Below are 24,640 nucleotides of genomic sequence, written 5' to 3' on the forward strand. Positions count from 1 at the left end.
CCTTGACTCTGGGAGCCAGCCTTACCCCGCTCAGCCCCCACTCCTGGGCTGTTTGCGCACAGCCTCTGGCATGTAAGCCGCTCCTTGGATTGTGCAACCGAATGACATTAGCCAATATCTCCAGTCCCAGACACAACCCTAGGAACCTCCATCTTGCAGTGTCCAGTTATGCCCGCTGGACGCTGCAAGCTTATATGAGTTTGTCAATTTAACAAAGAAATTGATATGCACCAGGCTTGTTATCCCAAGGGGAGTCTCTGACATGCTTCAAATCAAATGCACTGCTTCAGGTAGAATAAACAAATTTATTAACTACAAAGATAGAGTTTAAGTGATTATAAGTGATAGGCTCAGATATGCCTACCCAAGAAGGAGGAGTTGTCATGGTCCATTCAAGGTGTAAACCAGGCCAGTGAGGGGTTGTGTCACTACCTGCCCTGTAACCTTGGGTGCCTCACAATGCTTTACTGTTGTAGCTCCCAACCTGGGCTACTCACAACCAGCCTACCAGCATGTAGGTCACACCCTGAGACTGCCTGGGTTCAGCATCTCTGACCCCAGCTGCTTGTCTACCGCTCCCACCAGCCTGGTCTACAACTTGCAGGTGACCTCAACGCACTCCCAGACCCGAATTTTCCCAACACCCGTGTACTCTGTAATGTCCAGCCCTCTCCTAGCCAGGTCAGTGAAATAATATGGTTAATTTTTTCCTCTAAAGACACAAAAACACATGCCAACTTATGAACTAAACTGTGGGTCAATACGCTCTTCCCTTTAAACACCGCACTGAGTTGGTTTACGGTAAAAATGAAATAAATGTATTAACAAAATATACATAGGATTAAGTGAGTTCAAGAATAAGGAATGAAGACAGTTACAACAAAACAAAACATGCTTCTAAAGGTCTAAAGCTTAATTTAGCAAGATACAGCCTTTGTTCCAGATGGTTTCTCTCACCAGTCATTTTTCTTCCCAGCCATGGCTGACTTTCCCTCAGTCAAGACCCTCCACCAAAGTCCAAGGTGCTGGCTCCCCTTGTCTTCTTAGGTGAACGATCTTTGCCTAAGCAGGTTTCTCACCTATCTTCACTTCCAGAGACTTCAAGCCCCCTCTCCCTGAGGTTGAAGGACCCATCTTTCTCAGCTTGCCCCAGTTCTGGCCTCGTGTCTGTCTAGCGGTGATGCCAAAAATGGCTTCTGTCCTTGCTTATAGCTTTCTAAGTTCAATGACCTTGTTTCAAGAGACAAGGGGATTTCATGCTCTTCTTCCCTTCCTGTGGCCTTCCCATCCCCTATACATAAATGGGGCTTCCATTGTTTTGATTCTATCATGCTTAATTTACACAGGAACCAGGTAAATAGCTACCCCTCCCCTCATCTGGGCGGGAACTATTCCTTATTTTGTTCAGCCACACTCTTTAAAACACTATGAATGAGTATTCATAATTCCTCCTATAGCATTCATACAGGCATTTTACAATATCACCCACCAGTGTATTACAGGCATTCATAAAAGACCTCACATGGTGCACAAATATTGCATTCAATTGATTGATTCAATTGCTTATTATTTGAGGCTTAGCCTCCCTGTCTTTATAGCCCAGTAAACCTTTGAACTAGATTCTTCTGAAAGTGAAACCCAGACCAAGCCTCTCTCTCCTGCTGGGTACAGCCATGCTGTCTCTTCCCCCGCTTGTTAGCTTTATATGCCATGCCAACGTGCCTGGTTTAGACATGCTGACCCCCAACCATCTTGGAGCTTAATAATTCTGTTTACTGCACATGTAAATTGCAAGCCCATTGTATCTACTCAACCCTGTGTCATTTGTATTCAAGACCTGGGCAGACCTGTTTTCCAACTCCCTATGGCATGCCTGGTTTAAACACACTTTAATCATAACTGCAGACTATATTCATAACAATGCACGTCGTGTACTTCCATCACACAAGAATATTAACAATCAGCGAGTTATTTGTTTTCAAATGATACTTCACAAGGCATATTTTGTACCAAGATTATTCCAAAAGCATGTAGGGTGTGAATACAGGGGTGCTTAGCGTCACAGGAGTGGAGAAGAGGACACAAGCAGAGGTTACACGGTGGTTGTAAGAGCCCTTGTGTCCCACACCATAGTGCAGAATGCCTAGCTGGCTTCCCTTGATCTTGGCCAGCTACAGGGTCAGGGAGGCTTGACTAATGCCCACTGGTGGAATGGACTCTGGCAGCCAGGGCACCCAAGAAAATCATAGAAGCCTCATCCAGCAGCCTCTTGGCCCTTGCCACTTACAAACTGATGTGGATTCCTCTGAATTCCTCAGTCGTGGTATGACCATCAGCTGTCGTGGGACAAGAACAATTTCACTAGCGGGTGCTTAGAAGAACCTCCTATCCCATCCCCTCCCCTCCCCCACTCACTCACCACACAGTCGTTGCAGAACGTGGAAGAATAAAAGCAGATGCAGCAGGGAGCACGTGCAGTGATCTGCATAACACCACACAGCCTGTGGTCCCTGCCCTGTCTCCCCATCAGCTGCTTGCAGCCAACATGCTGCAGGACCAAAAGATCTGGACTGGCCATTAGGCGAGCTGGGGATGAAAAACACTTGTTCCCCTTTCATCTTTCCAAAGCCTTCCAGCCACACTCCCTCTTTCACGGGATGCAGTCACGTAGCCATGAAGCAGAAGTGAGACTCCAGGTCGTTGTCCTCTGCTGAAGATTAGATATGGCGTGGAAAATTAAATCCCCCCACGTGACACTCCAAAGCAATGGAGAAGTGCATTTTTATGTCCCTCCGTGCACTGACAGTAACTGAAACTACAATCTCTTTTACTAACCTTGCGATGTCACCAGCTGTCATCTGAGCTTCATCTCTATGAGCAACACAGGTGGGTGAGTGGTGAGCAGCCGAGCCCAGCTCCTGCATAGACAATACCCTCTAGAGTCAAGCCACCGAGAATCTCCTCTAGTCTCCTGGAAGTCAAGGCTCAGACTCACTAATCTCACATGAGGCAGATTTGCATTCACCTCTACAAAAGGCAGAGCCAAGGGGTCTCGACAAATGACATTTTAATTAAAAAAAAAAGACATGAAAGTGCAAGTGAAGGGTGCTGGATTGAAGACTGACTTCATTATGCATGGGACATGGCAGCGTTCACGGCCACATGTGTTGCAACTAGGACGGGCAGGAACCACTCAGACTGGAGGAAATTGTTCCGTCTACATGGCCTAGACGAGGCCTTGGGCTCTCTGCAAAGATGGCCAAAAAGGAGGGTGGCTGAGGGGGCAACTAAGATGTGGCTTTTTAAAATCATCAACTCATTTCACAGAAGGCGCCAAAAAACTGCCACGACAATAATGGCTTCTGGGTACTTGTATTGAGCCCAAATGGGTCAGTTCCAGAACCTGCCATATTAGCAGATGCATAGCCCCGGCACTTGAGTTACATTCCAGCTGTCGTGAGAGCATGGGGAATATCTTCTGTCTTGTAGGTATATATGAAGCCGGATAAGAGAGAGTCTATGAGGTTTATCATATATAATTGGGGGCCTGGTTTTCTTAGGCCCCTTTGAAAAGCCCAGCCTAAGTTCTCAGAGGTTGACACACACACCATAGCTCACTGCAAAGCTCTTACACAATGGGAAGGCCCAGGGTTTATTTCTATTTTGCTCTGATTCTGTGGAATAGGCTCTGGGGCTACACTACTTATTGCCATGCGGACGCAGCAGGAGTGCAATCTCACACCAGCACACCACAAACAATACAAGGCAGGGACCATCTCTAACAGCCCCCCATGCACTCCTTTCACATCAGATGCAATCAGACATTTCTTAAAACAATGCCGGTGCTGGTTCCACTGGACCAGGGGCTTGGGGCTGCAAGTCCAGAAGTCAGAGGCCTCAGAAGCTCAACCACTGCACAGTAAATTGGGCTGGTTCCTCCCCAGCCCACTCACCATGACTTATTCAGTAAAGACCTAGCTCTCCACAATATGTGAAACCACAAGGAAATGAGCTAAGCCAGGAACTCTCCGGTTATAGAGGATGAACAGGGCACTGTAGCTTTCTGCACAGCCTCCTGTTTGTACAACTGGCCTTTCTAAAGGGAGGGCCTGAAGGGGGAGTTGTGTTAATCTTGTCATCAAAGAACAACCAAACATGACACAGGCGATCCCGTTTATTGGAGTAACGAAAATAAATAAGGGTTGGATGGCTCAGAATCTGGGTGGCCCAATTCTAATCTAGCCCTGGTCAGCCAAAACTGAAATTTGTTGCAAGCTGATGGCTATTGGGTGACCTATGAAAGGTTGCTGTCACTGTCCAGTTGCCTGATCATTAAATCAGACTATGAAAAAACGCTGACAATCTCGGCAGGAACAAGGACAAAATGGGCAGAGAGACTTCCTAGTAGGAAAAATACTCCAGGTCCAGGTGGGCTGAGGAGTGGGTTTGTGGGGAATCAGCTCAGTCCCTACTGTAACCGTTCGGTAAACGGAGGATTTCAATCCAGTATCTTTTGGCAATACCACTGTAAATTAATTTACACATGCAGATTAAAGCCCACTAAGCCTTTTTCACCCTGATCTGAATCTTTCCATTTCAAATAGCTATGTCACAGACTTCTAGAAAGAGACTCAAAATATACAGCAGAAGTTTGCAATTTTTTCCACTATAGAACAAACGCCATTATAATATCCAAACGCCCTATAATCCTTATCCTATAGCACAAGGCTCTCCACTCACTTAGCAGGGACTGGCTTACCAATGAAAGAGAAACACTACTGGGCTCTAAAAAGAACATTTTACAATCGTCAGTGACTAATATATGTTTGCAACTTATGGACTTTAGTGCAGTGATGGGAAAATCCTTAGAGATCTAACAGAATCCCTCAGTGGGAACTGAGATACCAGAACACTTCTCTTAGCACATCAAAGTTGCAAAGAAACCCATATATTCTCCACCAGGACCAACGATTTCACCCTGAGGAGATAAGTATTTACAGAGCTCACACATCTTGCCTCTCCACTAAGAACCTCTCCATCTGGAGACACATGAACATAACAGAAACCACTCTGGAGTATTTCATCTGTCATCTAAAAGCTTTCTCCGTGATCCACTTTAAAAAGGCAAAGGCAGACAGGATGGAGTGTTTTCACATGTTTATAAATCCAATAAATACAAGTATAACACCAACCCACCAGAATGGGGCAGGGAAGGAGGCCCAGAGGTGACCGGGAAAACACTGACTTGCAGATGGGAGCATACCAGATAAGTCAGTGGTTCATGCTGATGTGTCAAACAGCTTCTCAATCATCTCGCCCACCTGGTCAACTCTATACTTGATGTACTTCTCAGGGTTCTTGGTGAAGGGCACATTGCCATACCTGCCGAGGGCAAGCAAAACAACCCCAGTGTGACACACAACGGACACTGCACAAAGCCACAGCACCTGGGACTTCCCTTTTCACTACCATCCAGTGCTGCTCTGCTTCTGCCCCCCTCCCAGAAAAACAATATTCCAGCTCCCACATCTTCTGTTTGAGAGGGTGACAGACACTTGGGTAGAGCTCTTCACAGCAAGAATACCTTCTAGCAGGGTTGGTTCAAATGGGTATTCCTGGGTTTCCATTAATATCAAGAGATTTCTCAATGGAGCCCAGCTTTCCACTAGCTAGAACATGGCCACCAGTTGTCTTGCAATTAGAAGCCATTCACGAATGCCGCGATCTAACTGAGAACAATCATATCAGCCAACCTCAGCTTGCAGAATCTCAAGGGCATATTATACAGAGCTGAGGATAGCTTTGGAAAGCCAGAGTGCAGCAAACTGCCTCACTTTTGGTCTGCTCTGGGCCTAGGAGAACTCAGCATATCCCCAGAAGAACCAGGAGAGAGGACACTGCTCCTGGAGAAGAGTGGTCACCTGTGTAAAAAGGCATTGTAGGTCTCTTTCACAATGGTTTTCTGGGCCTTGCGGATTTTGTCCCTCTGCTCCATGTCAGGGATGGCCCAGGCCTTCTGGATTTTACACAACTCCTCCAGGCCGTCATTGAAACCCTTGCCATTAAAACAGGAGAAAACGGTTGGACACAGATGTGTCTAAGTTTCATATGGCGCACTGTGCCAGGCAAGCACAGCTCAGGGTTAGCATTGATCCAGGGAAAGTTCTCTGGCCCCACAAAGGCTTCTTACCTTAAAACGCTCCTTTATCATCTGCCTCTCCTTATCCTTGAGCTGTGAGGAGAGAAGAAGAGACGTTATTTCCCCCTCCCAGTATAAAAGTCCTCACTGCTGCTCACTCTCTGAATTCATGTTTATCTCCACCTGGACTGACCAGCCTTCAGGAGAAAAAGCCAAAGGCTTTATTCCTCAAGAGCCTCCGAAAGGCTTTTAGAATCCCACCACCCACATGGTGCCATCTTTATTCTCATTCATTGGCTCCCACTCCCCACACCAACTCTCTCCTGGAAGTTTGTCTTACATGCTTTAGCTAGGACTCAGGAATGGGAACATGTTGGGGAGGAGAGAATCCCACTTTCAACGAATGTCACTCATCTAAAGATTATATAAATAGGGAAATTTGGGGCCAGGACAGGTATTACTGTGCATGTAGAGCAGTTGTGCTAGGCTCTCAGGAGTTTTACAAGTAGCATCATCTGCCCCTGTTTCAGAGAGAGGCACCGAGCGGTGAAGGGATTTGACTACGGTCACACAGTAAATCTGTGACAGGAGAAAATAGACCCCAAGCCTGATTCCCAATGCACTCTCCACAATGTAACTCTGCCTTCCGGTAGTATTACTGCTTTCCAGAGACATTCGCCCTGGATTTTAAAAATATATATCTATATATAGCAGAGAAAATGCTTTGGCCGATTTCCATTGTCTGAAATTCATCCTTATCTATCACCTCACCTTGACTCCTGATTGAAAGACAGGCAAGTTTCTCTCCGAGATGTATTCTGTTACTTTTAACCAGCTGCAATTGACACGAGAGGGGATGCATTACAGACATAAGAACAGACACTCTGGGTCAAACCAATGGTCCATCTAACCCACTATCCTGTGTTCCAACAGTGGCCAATGCCAGGTGCCTCAGAGGGAATGAGCAGGCAATCACTGAGTGATCTATCCTGTCGTCCACTCCCAGCTGCTGGCAAACAGAGGCTAGGGACACCCAGAGCATGGGGTTGCAACCCTGACTATGCTGGCTAACAGCCATTGACGGATCTATCCTCCATGAATTTATCTAGTTCTTTTTTGAGCCCTGTTATACTTTTGGCCTTCATAACATCTCCTAGCAATGAGTTCCACAGGTTGACTGTGCATCATGTGAAGAAGTACTTCCTTTTGTTTGTTTTAAACTTTCTGCCGATTTATTTCTTTGGGCGACCCCTGGTTCTTGTGTTATGAGAACGAATAAATAACACTTCCTTATTCACTTCCTCCACATCAGTTAAGATTTTATAGACCTGTATCGTATTCCATCTTAGTTCTCTCTTTTCCAAGCTGCAAAGTCCCAGTCTTTTTAATCTCTCCTCACGTGGAAGCTGTTCCACACCCCTAATAATTTTGTTGCCCGTCTCTGTACTTTTCCAATTCTAAGATATCTTTTTTGAGATGAGGTGATCAGATCTGCATGCAGTATTCAAAATGTGAGCATACCATGGATTTATATAGAGGCATGATGATATTTTCTGTCTTATTAGCTATCCCTTATTATCTATAGACAGTGAGTTATCCAGCAAGGAATCTCACAGGAAGCTAGTACATACTCTCCTTAGGGCTAGAGAGTGGGCAGTTTCCACATCACATGTCCAAATGTCTTTCCATGATGAACACTTCCCATACTATGTTAAACTCTTTCAAATCATATTGTTTGTGGTTCCCTTTTATACTGTTCTCTCCCACCACTCAGTTAGGACTGGACATTAAGGTCTATGCAGAGAGTTGACGGTCTCTCAAGCCATAATGAGGGCTAAGGAAAGAGAAAAGAATTAATCCCTCCTGACCTGCGCTGGTAGGTTTGGATCTGCTGCTCAATGTGCTCCCTGTAAGACCTCTCTGCTGTTTTCTGAGTCACGGCCACTAACTGGATTAGCTCAGACCTGGTAGAAGGAGAGAAGAGCTTATTGAACACCCACAGACCAGCTCATCTCCTGCCAACCCACTGTTGCTAATTGGGTGGTGGGGTTTCAAACCTTCATTAGCAAGGCCCCTTGGCCCTTTTTAAATTAACAATCCCCCATTTTGGAGTGACAACATTCAGAACGTACAAGCCGGGACACAGAAATTGCTCCAAGCTGGATGCTTTCCAGTGCTGGATTCTTACTGCTGAGAAGATGAAAGAATCTGATGCACTCAAGAGGCCTGTCTTTTCCTCCCTCTTGTGCAATATAAGAAAGACTTCAAAGGGCAGTTTCAAAGGGGGAAAAATACCAGAGAAGATAAACCAGTGAGGAAATGCATTCAACATATTGGAGTTAAAAAAAAGGGGGGAAAAAAAACAAAAAAAACCCCACAACACTCAACCTAAAGCCCCCACAGCAGTGAAATTCAGTCTGTTTGGAATGCACGGGGATTTGTCGAGAGATGCACTTACTTTTCAAGGGATTTAAGGATGTAATTGTAGTTGTTGTGCAGGAAGATGGCACTCAAAGCTGGGTCCTCATAAACCTTGGATTTACTGAGAAGGTTTAGTTGCAAGTTGCCCAGTACTTTGCCTTAATGAGAAAAAACACATTAATAGAGGAGAAAGGATTTTTAATCAAGACTGCGGAAGATGATGGCCCACAATGCCTTATTATTACAGAAGATAACATACAGGGCTCAATCTTCAAAATCTTTAGGTGCACAACTGAGCACACATCTACTGCATGCAAATCTGCTTAATAATTTGTAGACATAATCATAACCGTGGACATGAATTAGGCGTGCAAAATGCACACAATTGTACATCTACCTTGTCTGAAGTTCCCGCACACAGTTCCTAGTACTCATGCAACCATTTCCTTCAAGGAGCAGCTGAGAGCTCCACAGAGCTCGTACCCCGCTGCACCATTTCCTACAGTGGCATCTCCATGTATTGCATGCCATCATGGATTCCATTAGCAGCAGAGGACCAAATTTGGCCCTCACATCAGCAGCCACTGCTCCCATTGAAATCAATGAATATTCCATCTGCTCGTGCCGGGCTAAATTTGGCCCAGGACCGCTTTTCTGACATCAACCAAGTTTAATGCTGACATGCCCCATCTAAGTGGCTGCTGCATGCTGAATTCAGTAATAGTCTGGCACTTCGGTGCCAGGCCAGAATTACCAGTCAAATAACTTTAACGGCAACTACAACAGCCTTAGCTGTGCCACCCATCTGAACAGTCCAAACACTGCACCAGAGAACATGCCTCGCTGGGCACAAGCAGAGGTGTGGAGAAAGCAATTGAGGGAGAGCTGTGCATGGTACTCACAGATGTAGGTGCTGAGCAGACGTCTGCTAAATTCAGAACTGTAGCTGCTAGCTGAAGAGCTGGTCTCTGTAAGGAAAAGAACCTTAAACCAGTTAACATGCCACCCACGGGGCCTGGTTAGTCTGCCTCTACTCAAACATGTCATTTTATTGTTGCTATGGAATTATAATGCCAGACTCAAGTTGTCAATGAAAATTACTCTCCCTCCTCACCCAGATACGCATCAGATTACTTAGAACAAGAAAGGACAGACTGCACTCAGTTTGACCTCAGTATTTGCACCAACTGCTAGAAAGCCATGCTATGGGACAGACCTATTCCTTCTTTACTATCGTTTTAAGATTAAGAGAATAGGAACTGAGATATAGAAGACACCCTATTAATCAGAAATCAAGCAACTGAATGTAATAAAAGGTCTTTTTTTAGCACTAGATGTTCTCAACCAAGGAACAGAGAAGTTATTTTTGTTAATAGCAAGCACTTATTGTACCGTACCTGCAACATTAATCCAAACAAGCAGCACCACTCTGGAAAGTTTCAGCTAACACCACCCTTGCTGATAGCAGCCTCCCCGGGCTCTGCACAAGCACTGTTCAAGTACCATACCCCATCCACACAGGTGATGGGCTTGGCTTGTGTAAATTCTATTGCCTGCACATGCAAATGTTTTAAAAGTGCACACACAAATATTCTTCTGCAGGCCACATGGTCAGGAAACAGTGTGTGAGCAGAGTCCAACAGAGGCCACTGTCAGAAAACTTGGCCCATAGAATTCCGCATGGCTGTAAGCCAGACCAAGTTTGCTTGAAGGATTGGGAGCCTTTTGAGTTTGTAACAAAATCCCAAACTGCTTTTGGAGCTGGGTCTGATGGCGCCACCAATGAAGCGAAGAGGGTCTTTCCTGCTGTAAGAAGTCTGGACAGCTGTCAAAACAAGAGCTGGGTCTGCAAAGGACAGCATGACAGAACAATTGGGCCAACTCCCCCTGGAAAAGCCTGTCCCCATCAGCATAACAGAGAGCATTCAGTGCAACGATACAGACTTTATCCCATTTTAACTAACATCCTCCCTACAAATTAGCAGCTCATCCACATGTTCACTGTAATACACCACTGACTCTCCTCTCCCACTGAGTCAGGGAGCTTCTGGGTTATTCATTTTTTAAAAAAGACAACTGCTTTTTAATCATTAGATATTGGTTTAAGAATCAACAGAAATATGCAACTATAGTCAAAGGCGATATAACAGGTCGAGTGAGTAACGCACACACTCTGCTTACCTCTGGGATCTAAAGGAATATTGTATGTGTCCCCAAGAACTACAAAGTTTAAGGCAGAGCAGAGAGAAAAGGGGAGGGAGGAGAGAGAAAGAAATGCAAAGTGCAAAAAGACAGGTTAGAGACCACCATCCCTTCAAGAAGAACAAAGCAGATATTAACACAGAGCAGCCACGGAGCTGACAGCAGAGCAGGCAGGATTCGCTCCTTCAAGACAACAGAAATGGTGCTGGAGATTAAGGAGGAAATGTATATTTTGTACTAGCGCAAGGCAGGATGTAATGTAACACTGTCATCACTCAGAGGATAAAAAGTATCACCAAGGGCCTGACCAAACTCCTGTTAAAGTCAATTATTTCAGTGGGATTGGTCCCCCAAGCAACCTGGTTACTGCTGAATAGAACTGAGTGGCTCTGGTCCCCTCCCTTAGCGTGAGCTACATACCTTTCTAGGATATAAGTGGATGAGACAGAGTCTGCCTGGGTATTGTTCAACGCAGGCAGAGAGCTGGTGTTGGTGTTCACCACACTTATTTGTCCTCAGGTGAAAACTCATGTTTGAGTGAAATGTTTCACCAGAGCAAAACACCAGTCAATCACTTCAGACAGAATTAAGAGAGTGGCCACAGCAATAGAAAACTCTACTGAGATGAACAACTCTGCACCGGCAGGGTTAGGTACCCTGTGCTGGGCTAGACTACCAATGGCAGCGGGGTTAATTTCTTTGATTCAATGATAGAATTCCCTCGTGTTGTTGGTGCTGCATGAGAACACTATCGGCAAAGGGAGACAAGTGCTTCTGACACTGGGGATCCTGGAGGAGAGAGGACAGGCTATAATACTTTGGTCACGATTCAGCTCACTGCCAGTTCTGAGGCACCAGATGCCAAGCTGAGTTATCAGCTCTGGAAGCCTGCAAAGGTCTGTAATTATTCTGACCTGTCATTTTACTGAATAAACTCACTGAAGCAGCGTTTTCTCCTGCTGACTTCCACCACCATCTTTCTACACCTGATGGGACAATATGTTATATTTAAAAATTGAATGAGCTTCAGTCTGATGGTTTCCCAGGCATTTCAGGATATGAACCACACTAAAGGCCATTGTAAGCTTTTTGTATGGTCTCCTACGACAATTGTCTTCCCCTGTGACACAGCTGCACTTTCCCTCCCTTTAGTAAATAACGTGAGCCTCACCTTTCAGGAAACAAACAAGAAAATTGAATTTGCACCATCTGTTTGGTCAATGAAAGAGTTAACTCCACAGATGTCTTTCGCCATGAACATAGTTTATCAGGGAAAGAGAGCAGGCGTTAGAGTGGAGGAGGAAATTATGGTATGCTGAGGAGATAGTCGCTGAGATGGGTTAGCCACTGATATGAATATTCTGATTGCTGTTAATGAGAGATGACTGCATGAGGGGGCATAGTGTGAACATGACAGGTAAAATGCAATTCCTCATTAGTCAAACCTCATTACCAGGAACTCAGTTGGAACAACTATTATTCTATAATTCACTCTAGAGATTAGATCTGCACTGATCTGCCTTGCCTATTCTTTATAGGACAGGCCATTTGTTAGCCATCTTACTCTACCGCACTTCATAGCTAGAGAGTAAAGGTTACCCAGCTGTGCATGACGGCAGCACATCTAGAAGGCGAAAAGGGAACCAACTGCAGATCCCCTTGAGCTCTCCAGGAATCAGGTCATGGCAGATCAACCGATAAGACAATCTACTGGCAGAGGAGAAGCTGGCATGCTAATTAGAGTTCTTGTTAAGGAGGTTTAACCTTCAGGAAAATGGCTCAAACATTGTGGGAAAGTCACCCCTGCAGCCAGGGAGTCCCATGCATGTACCTTGGGATGCCAGCATGGCACCTGCTGTCTCCTGGAAATCCAGCAACTGCTGCAGGAAGAGAATGGCCTTCAAGAGAGGGGGGAATAGAGAGGAAAAGTCAAACAGAATTCACATTGGGTTTCTTATCCTCCCTTATTAAACACAACAAAGATGCCCTCACCCACAAAGTCAGCCACAAACCTGCAAGAAACAACAGTACACTCATTTAAAGTGGCATTTAATAATATCTTGTCGGCTCTCAAAGCACTTTATAAACCTACACAGGTACCAACTGTACAAAGGTCACCTGAAATACAGTCATCTCCAGGGTGGAAGACAGCACCTCTTTAACTGTACACAGCTACACTACAGTTTAGGACTAGAAGTGAAGAGGAAGAACGTATTTAATAGTAAGTAAAGGGGGAATTTTGGCAGAAGGATGTAGTTTGGAGTTTGGCCAAGCCACTGAAGTTGGCCTCCCTTTCCAAGAATTACCATTTGATAATTAACATGTAAAAGAGGTCAGGGAATTGGTTTCACGGCATCTCCAGCAGCAGCACAGAGCCCTCTAACACCACGCTGGGACGCTGGTTCTGTAAAGACCGCCAGGGAAGAGCGCTATGTACTGAATCACCAACACTATATCCTGCAGTTCTGTTTTTCCTGGAAGTCTCCCATCCACATACTGACAGTTACCGTTCTGCTTAGCAATAAAAACAGGCATTTTCCAGGCTGTTGGCTAACTATATGTTATATCTGTGCAGTGGCCAAGCACTGCATCTTATCTTCAGATCTCCCAGGTTTGGTGGGACACATAGAAACCTTTAATTGCAGCCCCAGCCTCCTGCATCCCACATACTACCCTAATGCCTTGGGGAAGAAACCAGTGCAGGAATCTAGAAACCATGAAACCAAATCTCTTAATGGAAGCCAAATAATTCCTCTACTGATATCAAAGACAGCCTAATTTAAACACATGCAATTCCCCTGTTGCTCCTGTTGAAACAGAGATACTGGTCTCTGGGGGACTGATGCAAGCAGGAAGAGAGGAGTGGATTTTACAAAGGGATGTTTCAGATCATTGCCACATACATTGCTGGTGAGTTCATGAACTGTCCCATCTTTCGGCATGTTATACTCCTTGTCTGGATCATTCTTACAAGGGAGGAGAGAAAGATACAGATAAAATGGTTAATGAAAGTAAAAAAAAAAAATCAAACACTGCTTTTCAGGCAAGTTTATTGACAAGGTTGTTTTTCCAAGCTTCCTCAATACTGTCCTCACCCTAATGCTCACAACCCCATCTACTGGTGACCAGAGGCTACAACTTCAAAGCAGTCCATAGCAAAGGCGGAAAAAGACAGCTAAAGGCACAACCTGCTTGCTCCAAAACTTATGGATTCATTAAAGACTATCTTATGGTCATCATAAGTTCGGTTCACTAATGTTAATGGATTGATTTAGCGAGAACTCTCCCTTTAGCTAGAGACTGTTTCAAAATTTGGGGCAGGTAAATTTAACTCAAATATTTTCTTATTTAAAAAAAAAAAAAAGATCTCAGGTCATTTTCAAAACGTATGTGCAGTCTTCGCTTTCCCTGTAAAATGATTTGCAGTACTGTGCATTAGGGACATTAAACAGAGAACTGCATTACATGCAACTTTAATTATAAATACATTTTAAAACAAGGGTTAGCAAAGTCTATTCCTCCTTACCCTAACAAGTCAGCACTCTGCATTTCTTTTGCAACTGATACCTAAGGCAATGAAGGGAATGCAGCTCTTGAATTACTTAAGTTGTTGGTAAGGTTGCCATCTCGCAGAAGAAACAGGAAGCTGAACTCAGGTCATTGTGCATTAACATAATATCACCACAGTTCAGCCTGGTGATTCTCTTAGGTTACTGAAGAAGAGACCAGTGGAGCGGAAGTTACCTTAATGTTGTCTGCAAAGTCCTCCAGTGCTTTTGCACCTGTGGTTTCCATGGAGGTGATCAGCCCTGGAAGCTTGTTCTTTGTGCTGGCTGCAGTGCCCTGGAATGGCCCAGTGCATGGCATAAGATGTCTCAGTGAAGATGGTTGTCACTACCTCCCCTTTCACCCACCATCCGACCTTCCCATCATCCCTCAGGGCATCTCTCAGTCTCAATTCCCTTAGTGGTGGGACTTTGCTGGAAGAATATTTACAGTCTAGCAAACCATAGATTCTCATCAGAAATGCCACTGATTGGTTCAGCTGGCAGCAGAGGGGAAGTCCCAAATGAGCCTAGAGCTGAATCCCCATTTTATAATTTATTGATTTCCCCTCTTAAAACACTTGCAGCCACGAGGCTGCACATTGTGGCCACCAATCTCCAACCATGTAGGAACAGGGGGAGGAGGGAAGGGTGTGTCCTTTGGAAAAAAGAGAGTGACTCTTTGCTCAAACTGACCAGTGGGGGGGGGGGGAGGAGGCAATTTAGCAGCTGAACCCAATACAATGATAAGGAACCTCACCAAAGATGGACATAGTGCCTGGCCCCTGGAGACTCTTTTTGCAGCCGAGTGGCACACTGTAGTTTTTAAACCCATTTACAGCAGTTACAAATGAGCTTAATCCACCAATCTCTGACCTAAAAGAACCTCTATTTAACACCATCATCTGCTAGGCCCCTCCTCAGAACAACTAGCCTTTCAGATGACATGAGAAGACTTCCTTAAGAGCACATTCTTAACTAGATTCAATGGTATTGAAGATTAATGACCGCAGGCGTGGTCGGAGGTGTGGTACAAGAACCTAGACATAGCCCGTCACCTGGTATCTGAGCTCCAAATTACTACTTTAACTGGAGAGAACTGTTACTAACTGATGCACGATTCTCCTTTCTCCAGGGACAGAGCAAACTGCCTCTGCATCATTCCCAGTCCTTGATGGCTCAGGGAACGAGAAACTGGGACTCCAAGCTGGGTCTACTGCATGTTAGTGAGTGGCACAACCATATTGCTGGTTGGGTTCTGTTCTAAGTTTTTTAATATTTTTGGCTATTGTAAAAGTCACTTAAGAAGCACTACAGACAAAGCTGCAGGACTTTCTCCAGTCACCACCTACCTGTAAGACTTGATCAAACTCTGGCTTCGTCTGCTTCAGGTGTCTGAGGATGGGGAAGATGGTGAGCACAGCTGAATAGTCATGCCGAATGATGGCCTTCCGGGCTGCCGAGACAATGTTATCCCCCTCTATCATCAGGTTATCCAGAGACTCCTACAAGACAACCACCAGAAACAGAGGGATGTGTCTTCCACTCAGGAAGCACCAGGTGAACAGAGGGAAGTAGGCAGGGAATGGTTCTGCAAACCAAACAATACAAATCAAACCAAGATGATGAGCTTAAGGGACCTGAATGAGGGAGTCAAAGGTCTTCTTCTGGTGGTGCTCTGGGATGATTTCTGTCAGGAGCTGGTACTCGCTCTGGGCCAGTTTCACGAAGGCGCTAACACAGTGAATGTACGCATCAATCTCGATGTCCAACATGTCATCCCTCCCTGTGGGAACAGCACAAATTTATGAGAGCCAGGCCCGTACTGATCCCTCCAGGGTCGCATTGACCCCACCAATGACATTTCTCATTCCAAGACCCTGGTTTACATACAGCTCTCTGGGTTTCCTCTGGAGCAGACAGTTCAGATATTTCACTTTAAAGTCATGTGCAGATGTGACCAGTCTGAGCACAGATCCCAAGACTGTGCCACAGATCCTGCCCCATAAGATTTGCTCCTGAAAGTTGCACACACCCAGTAATGAGTGCGCATGGAGGTTTCAAGCTATGGAAACGGGGACGCAGGGGTGCCATTTGCTCTCTCCAGCATCACAACAAAGCTTGTATTGGAGATGTTTGCTACCAGGACTGCAGGGTTGTGACTACATTTATTAGGGGTAGGAACAAGCTGTTCTAAAACTGGGAAGGGATGAGAGGACTGCAGTGAATTATTCAACACCTTTTCTGGTTTTATTTTTAGTGAGTCTAAATGGTTTCCACCCCTCACGCTGATGAACTACTGCCATTGTGAATCGGCATTTCTGGGAATGCAACGCTTCCCTGGAAGGCATCTGCTCCCCACGGAGAGCAGCTCAGTACTAGAGTGCAGGAGGACATTTAAATCCTATGCTCCTGGAATGTCAGAACGGTTATGCATGAGATTTGCCACATGGGGCTGGATGTGCACACAGGACAGCCAGGAACTCTTAAATCATCTGCTATTTGAAGAGTCTACCTGTATCTGCTACACAGCGAGAAAACCGGGGAGGGGCTGGCTTCTCCCAGACACTATACACAGTTCCTTTCCAACCCAATATCTGCGGCATGTGATGGAAATAGAGTCACTCCATCATACTGATGGAAGTCCTTTAGGTCAGCCTGTAACAGGGATGCTCAAAGTCTGGCACAAACATGACACACAATTCTAAAATTGCGGTCTACAGACTAGAAAGGACCAAAATGGAGTATTGCATGCTGGGACCTGTAGTCTTTTGGCTCCTTCTCAGTACTGAGGAAGCCAGTAGCTGCAATCTGTTCCATTTTCTATGAGACAGGAACAGCCCTCCAGACAGATGATAATCTTTGGTTGGGCAAAGTTTGGGCCCCCCTGCTTTAGAGAGTAGGGCATGCATGCCTAGTAGGAACAAGTTCTCTTGAACAGACAAGAGTAAAAGCTTTATAACCAGAGATGGCCCCTGCTCCATGACTGCCCACATGGAAGGAAAGTCACTGGCTAAGAGACTCCGCGAAACATGCTGAAAAGAAGGGACATTAGCCAGCTTGTTATTACGACGCGGTACTTACCAGCAGCTGGCCCATGCTTGTCGTTCAGGGTATCGGAAAGGTGTTTAACTCGTAAATCATGCTCATGACCTAGTGAGATGTCAGCCGGCACAAACAGAAGGCTCAGTTTATCCAGGGTGGGTACAGCATGGATGCTCACGCAGGCCGGAAGCCACTTCAAGCTTTGGTTATTCAGTCTGTCAGAAACCTACACACACATGCTGTCCTGGAAAGCCCACCCACGTCCCCTCTCTGGGCACCATAGCAGGAGTAGCCTTTTGAAGCCTGATGGGAAGTGTGAACCAGACATGTCATTTGCCAAGCCCAAGATGCCCTTCACACCTCTTGGCACAAGCTCTACCTGAGACAGTGGGCATGGGGAATCCAATTTGCACATTGGCTGTTAAGAGCCAGAACTCAGACAGTCACCTCTGCCACTCAGTATTTGGGAAAGTGTTTTTGAAAGGGTAATTGTAGCTCCTGAGGTCCCCTTTACAGTTGTGTGAACTAAAATATAGGTGAAAATATCTATATGCAGATGAAGTTGCAATCATTTCCTTCAAGCTGATCTCTTTATCGTTACAGGAATAGAAAGAGCCTGAAGATATTTTAAAGCAAGTGATCTCTCTGCTTGCCCATCTTGTTCAAGTCCCCAAGCAGACAGCAGTGCCACGGATGACGTTTCGGGACGCAGGGGCAAACTTGCTTGTTGATGCCTCTTGTGCATACCTCTGAGGAGGAGGAGGAGGACAGCAAATTGGATCTTGGGCCGGTGCTGGTCTGACACATTCTTATCAGGGTTGGAAGGGCCACTACCAATCTGAAGCCTTCTTAAAGTTCAGGCAAAGTGAAACAAAGACGGAAACACCAAGGGGGATGTCACTAAGGCAGAGCAGAGCTTCCCTTAGCCAGCCAACTGTATAATGGATTGACTTTTCCAAGATCAGTTGGCCCATGACCTTACAGAGCCAGCTGAAGAATGGCTTGCTACCCTGGTTTTAATGTTCCATTCCTTTATCTTCTACCAGGTTTTGAGTCCTACACAAATTAACACTTTTCAATCAGTGTAGCTCCTTTGTCAAGTTACCCTACGATCCCCATAGGATAAAGGTTAACACTACCCACACAGTGGGGCTGTGGGCTAATGGAAGCCCTGCCTGGGGAAGTAGATCTGATATATAGTAAAGATCCAAGGGTGAAGAGTGAGAGATGTGATTACCTTCCATAGGAATGAGGTTAGAGGCCCCCTTTTTCCCATCTAGACCATGCTGAGAATACTGTTTCAGAAGGTTCTGAGCCTTCCGGATCGTGCCTGTCACCAGAGCCACAAAGAGAAGAGACAAGAAGACCTAGGAAATGAGTGAGAAAAAAACACCAGCAGCCCTCCACCAGTGCTAGTCATTGCAACCCAGTGAGATTATAATGGGCAACAGTGAGCATGCTCAGTACACACACACGAACCCCAAACTGGGTACCAGATGCGCCAACACAATGGCCTATCCAAATCTGTGGCTTCCTTCTTACTTGAGAAGGCAGAACTCAAACCAAGCATTGCGGAATCAGCTTCAACATGCTTCGGAGGTACTGGGGATGGGGGAAAAGGTCAAATCCGCTGAGAAAGGAGGCCAGGAAGCATCCCTCCAGGGACACTTTGATTGAACTTGGGCACAAAATGCTTAAGACGACAATTCCCTGCTGTGTGAAAGCAGGTACTCACGATCAGTCCAAACCTTCATATTATCCACCAACAGTCCCCCACAAACCAAGGGCATCCAGTGACCTTTACTACACACCAAGAAACCTGACCAGGCAATTAACACTACAGAAAGATATGCCCACCCTGGGAGGTGTTTTATGAGCATGCTCAGTGTGGATCAACGAGGATTCTAACAGTGGAGATGAAGGAGAATCTCTTGCAGTACAGGGCTAATAACAACAGCATCAGGCACCAGTAGCCAAAGAGTGATTAGGGCACAGAATCTGCTCATCCCCCTTCCCTAGTTCTAGAGTTAAAGGGGGCAGGGTGAAGCCAATCACCAGGACACTATCCTTTTGAGGAACTGCAAATCAATTAAGCCACAGAAAAAGACAATTAATATTAAAAAATACAACAGACAGCATTAAACAATAGCTGGTGCTGGACCCCCTGGCTAGGAAGCGCTGCAAGCACAAAACAGAAAGCATTAAAGTGTCAAGTGTAAACTAAGCACTGCTTACATATGGAAAGGTTAGTTTTAGCTCATGGTATGAACATTAACAGAAAACCCCACAGACACATACACACACGGACACCCCAAGGCAGATATTGCTGTCACACTGCTGCATGAATGTGGAATTGAAAACTTTGGAAAGGTATAAGCTGCTCTCTGGAGGGTTAACATGAAATGCAAATAAATTAACAAAAAAATCAAAACATAGCCAAAATACAAAGCAAAACTTGCACTTTTTATTTTAAAAAATCATAACATGCACCAACGCCCAACTTCCAGCAGCAAGTCTGGCTGCCACATCACAGGTGCTATTAGCTAGTCTGGAGATCAGTGTTAAGAGACCTGGTTTATACTGTCTGAAAAGTGAGAAGTCTTATCATAACCGCCTGCCAAAGTTTAAACTATAGGACAGGGCGTAGGGGTGCTAGCTGTTCCACCAAAGGACAATGGTAGCTTCCCTCTCCCCTTACCCAGGTGCTCAAGGGAAGGTTTATACATGTGTGGATAACTGGGAGACACAGGAGGTAGAATGTCTTCGGGAAGATCAGGCTCCCAAATTGGGTAGGATGGGAGTGGGTTGAAGACCCCAGGTGTGTTAAGTTCACTTCCCAATTCTAAAACATTAACCCGTGAGTAAAACACCTCACTTGCAACATTTTCTTTTTCTGATTCATCCCACCAATTTACAAAATGGTCTTAACCACTTATTGAAAAAATCTCAATAGAACAAATTCACATGGTGGTAATTTTCTTACTTCTACACATTCCAAAGGCTTGGGAAGAGTCACGTCCACTTCCTATATTGATATCATTTACTCCACAGGCCTCTGCAGTATTTGTTTTTATGTAATCCTCTACCCAGATCCTAACTGATTCATCTGGGGCAGTTTTAAAACACATGAGTTCTTTTCATACCAATGCCTCGAATTTGTTACAGGCACTTTCAGAAATCTTACTTACAACAGAACTTATTTTATTGTTTCCAATGGCCTAAAATGTGTATGAATCCTGGAAACATTTCTGGTGGTCTCTGGTTTTGTAAGCATTCGTGCAACCCCTCTCCCCACATATATTATAAATTGGAGTCAAATGTAAATTGCAGATATCACTCCTGCTGATCTGTCATGTTGTCAGTAAGAATTCATTTAGCATGCATGCAGCACACATCAGTAGGAACAGCCAGTCCTAGTGGCATGGCCCACAACTTCTTGACATGCTTCTCTCAGATAAGAGCTGCGCTGTCAGTCGTGCATTTTCTCATTTGCACACAAACAATCAGATGCATTTACATTCAAACATAGCAAGTGTTTGTGTGATTATTTCAATGCTGCTGCATCCCTGGTACTTTGTATCACAATTAGGCCTTAATGGATTCTATTGAAGCCAAATGCCTTTGTTCTATGATTATTTCCTCTGATTAGGCAGCTTTCAAATCAAATGGGATAGTGCAGCAGTTACTAATGAAGGCATCAAATTCAAGAGCTGAGTAGGGATCTAACTGGGGACACAGAAACAGGCTATTCATCCTGCTGCTCAAAGATTATATTGCCTTCCCCATGGTACCACCTCCCCAACCGCTAGGTAAACTGGAACAGAAAGAAATTAACTGATATGAGCATAAGCTGATGCTTATGGAAAAAGGCCAATACACTCCTGGAGAACAGTCAAGGTCACCTCCAGAAAATTAATGAGCCTTTCCCTCCCACTAGGGTCAAATATAAGGTGCAAGTTCTCAGACTGCTCTGCTGTCCTTTCCAATATGGCAGTTTCCCATCCTCTGAGCAGTTTTCTAATGCAACAGAAGGTAGCTGTGCTCCCTATTTCCTTGTGAATTGACAGCAGGGTGTCTGTAGGAGAGTGGGTGAAATTCAATGGCATTTGTACGGAGAGGGTCAGACACGATGATCATAATGGTCTTTTCTGGACTTACAAGTCTATGAACACCCAACAGTTCTGGAAAGAGGTTTCTTTAGTTAGCGCCCCCTACTGGCTCTAGAACAGCAGTTAACACAGTGGGGTTTGGTGTACCACACAAAAATGGCAGCTTTTTAAAAGCTTCTTGCCAGCAGAGTGGCGGATGTTTTAAGAATGATATTTAGAACAGGGGGATTTTTCTCGCCATGCTGTAGCAATTTTAGGGCAAGTACCCCTTTGGAGCCCCAACTACTCTTGCTCTCTTCGATGCAGAGCTAAAATTTAGGAGTGGGAAGTGATCAGCGTTTTAAAAGGGCTGTAAAGCATTATGCCTCCAATGAAACATGTTGTGACAAGTTCCACTCATTTGCCAGCACACGCCTTCATTTTAGGTTAGCTTTAAGAGCGTCTCCGTCTCACGATGAAGGATGTTGGAATGCATTTCAATGAATGGCTGAAATTTCATTCCAAAGCTTTAGAAACCTTGCTCATTTTGTCTAGCCCACAGCTGTGAAAAGGATCATTCTGGAGAACTATGAAGGCCTTACAAGTATGTGATGTGACCTCAGGAGGGTGCTGAAGAAGTATGTGGTACAACTGCAAAAGAAACGGTGATGGTGATACAGGACTGCATTGACACAACGAACAGGTATTGATAATAAGCTCCTCAGAACCCAGCTTAACCCTGGTGGGTTCTCTGGCTTGCAGCCCTGCCCTCATACCTTGCCATCATTTTCACAGACACTAGCACCCTTGGACTTTGCTTAGCATGTGAAAGGGCTGTAGCACAGATTTATTTAGTGATTTATTCTTTGCAACAGATTAAAGTGTGGGTCAGGGTCTGTGCTGGGATATTGTTCCATTAGGATTGGGGAGCTCTTAACCTATATGCTTGAACTACCAGATACCCTCCTCTTAATGCTGCCTGAGATTTGATCTGGAGTTAGCTTTGATCACTGAATCAATGGCATAGAAAACATAGCAATTTCCTTGCCCAAACTTCAGAACTATGAAGATTAAAATAAGGGGCAATTAAACCCCAATAGAAGAATTTTGTTATGGAGTGCCACAGTTCTGATTTGGAGATTGGTTAGATCTTCATCTCCAGAGCCATCCCTGAAAGCTGATGAGTCTGTGGGAAATAAGACGGGCCAATGCCAGGAGGTGAAATAGGAAAGGCTAGGAAAAGATCTCATTTCTGGGTAACTATGCAGTTACAACACATGGCAGGTTTATTTGGAGATGGACAAGCCACTAAGAACTTGAGCCTGGTTCAAAGAGAGACTCTGTCCTTGTCTGAGAATATGGAAGACACGAATTAGCTACTATTATTTCTTGAGACTCACAATACCCTAGATGATCACTTTATTGGATCTCTATTTGACACATGTAATGTCATCTCCATTTGTTCATCTTCTGAGTTTGTTTCTGTAACCCAGAAACACAAATACAAACACAGCCACTGCTTGGCTTATCTTACAAACTCTCTGGCTAAACACAGATCTAGGCCAAAATTTCCGAAGTGACTAGTGGTTTTGGGTGCCCAAATGGAGACCTTTTGGGCCTGGTTTTCCTGTATAGTTTCAAAGTCAGATGGTATTGAAGATTGGGGGGCAGATCCTAAATGTAAATCAGCGCAACTAGACTGACTTCAATGAAGGTAAACCGCTTTACACCTACTGAGGCTCCAGCCCTAAGCCTTTTTTGCCTGTCTAGCTGCAGCTGTCTAGCATGGAAGTGCTAAATAACCAGGAAAAGTCTTAACATCTGCTTTCCTTATTGTAATTATTTGATAGAGCAGGTGTTCCCATCAGGGATGCAGAACACAGAATCAAGCGTTATTATGCTTAAGAATTTGGGCTGGATTAAATATGGAAAAACACTGACTCCCCTTAGCAAAAATATCTACACCCACAGCCATTATCTTTCTGGACAGAGGTTTACATGATCTACTCCATCCTGCAAAACTCAGCAGTAACGCCAATGGCAAGAATGGAAATTCACACCTCTCCAGGTGGCTCTCTGGAGACAGGAAGAGTTCTGTCAAACGCAGGTTCACTGTAGCTGGTTATAAAAGTCGTGCCAAAACCTTCCATGTCTTTCATAGCTCTCTGAACTGTCAGCTTTCAGGAACAGCTCTGATGCATGGTACTGAATGTGGGGGTGCACGTTTTAGTATCTAGTTATGTGGTCACCAGTTTTAAAGGTCTTCACTAGCAGATTTTCCCTTTAAATATCCCAGGCACACCCTTTGCTATTAGCAGGAAGAGGACTGACTAGGAGGTAAAGAGGGACCTGGCAAGCTGCAGAGGAGACACACACAAAAACACAGTTTACCTGGAATGAAGACTGTCATTCACATAAGGATTATAAAAATAAAGACAACACAATTAAAATGCATACTTTCCTTCCTCCTCTCTGGGCCCTCCACCAATTGCCACTCCCTCCTCTCCTCTCCAATTTTTTTTGCATATAGGAAGAGCAATAATCTGGGATCCATACTAGAAATAGCTACATTTGAAATGATTTCTTCTGCACAAGCAAACAAATTGCATATTAAGTAGATTGGACCAGATGTGCCAGAACCTTGTGAGTGCTATATTGAAAGTAGATCCTAACAGAGGATCTGATATTCATTCTGAATTTGTAGGTGATTCTTTTTTAGTGCTACTGAAAGTGTTAGACAGACAGCCCTGGAGAGTAAAGTCCTTACTCCACAAAACAGGGACAGCGGCGGGGGAAGCTTTCCCCACAGATATGCAATAACCATGACCTGGAGAGTCCATCTCTGGGGGGAGTGGGCAGTTCAGTTTCCATAGCTTGCTAAATCCTTGGCCTCTTTGCTCAGACACAGTTTTAGGATCACAGGACTTCCCAGACTGGATCAGGCCTACTGTCCATCTAGTCCAACATCCCATCTGACAGTGGCCAGAACCAGATGTTTCAAAGAAAGGTGTAAGAACACCGCAGTAGGCAGATATGAGTTAATCTACCATCCACACGGGTCTCTCCTCAGTGTCTAATAGTTAAAGATTGGCTTAGGCACAGAACCACAAAGTTTCCAAAACTGTTATTAATTATGACAACTCTGGATAGTTACAATATCAATATACAGGTCCAATCCCTTTGAGACCAAAAATTTAGCA

The 24,640-nt window shown here is 44.9% G+C and overlaps 1 protein-coding gene across 16 annotated transcripts in view; it reads right to left on the reverse strand.

Moving 5' to 3' along the window:
* Positions 1-795: 795 nt before the first annotated feature.
* Positions 796-24,640, reverse strand: part of EXOC7 (exocyst complex component 7) — a 36,567-nt gene continuing 12,722 nt past the window's right edge. For 2 of the 16 annotated variants that reach the window (XM_037915175.2, XM_037915190.2), the window contains 16 exons: positions 23,832-23,843; positions 18,590-18,682; positions 17,392-17,460; positions 15,948-16,093; positions 15,660-15,812; positions 14,507-14,605; positions 13,666-13,728; positions 12,594-12,660; positions 10,742-10,780; positions 9,463-9,528; positions 8,598-8,718; positions 8,008-8,103; positions 6,911-6,974; positions 6,191-6,232; positions 5,922-6,055; positions 5,143-5,382 (listed from right to left, as the gene is read on the reverse strand). In XM_037915175.2, the coding sequence (XP_037771103.1) occupies positions 5,280-5,382; positions 5,922-6,055; positions 6,191-6,232; positions 6,911-6,974; positions 8,008-8,103; positions 8,598-8,718; positions 9,463-9,528; positions 10,742-10,780; positions 12,594-12,660; positions 13,666-13,728; positions 14,507-14,605; positions 15,660-15,812; positions 15,948-16,093; positions 17,392-17,460; positions 18,590-18,682; positions 23,832-23,843 (1,367 nt within the window). In that variant the 3' untranslated portion in view covers positions 5,143-5,279. Of the gene's footprint in view, positions 2,337-2,419; positions 2,711-2,835; positions 2,972-5,142; positions 5,383-5,921; positions 6,056-6,190; positions 6,233-6,910; positions 6,975-8,007; positions 8,104-8,597; positions 8,719-9,462; positions 9,529-10,741; positions 10,781-12,593; positions 12,661-13,665; positions 13,729-14,506; positions 14,606-15,659; positions 15,813-15,947; positions 16,094-17,391; positions 17,461-18,589; positions 18,683-23,831; positions 23,844-24,640 lie in introns of those variants that run through there. The other 14 variants (XR_006285641.1, XM_037915176.2, XM_037915184.2 and 11 more) reach the window with 14 other exon arrangements.

The sequence above is a fragment of the Chelonia mydas genome, chromosome 14 (genome assembly GCF_015237465.2).
Source record: "Chelonia mydas isolate rCheMyd1 chromosome 14, rCheMyd1.pri.v2, whole genome shotgun sequence".
Classification (NCBI taxonomy): Eukaryota; Metazoa; Chordata; order Testudines; family Cheloniidae; genus Chelonia; species Chelonia mydas.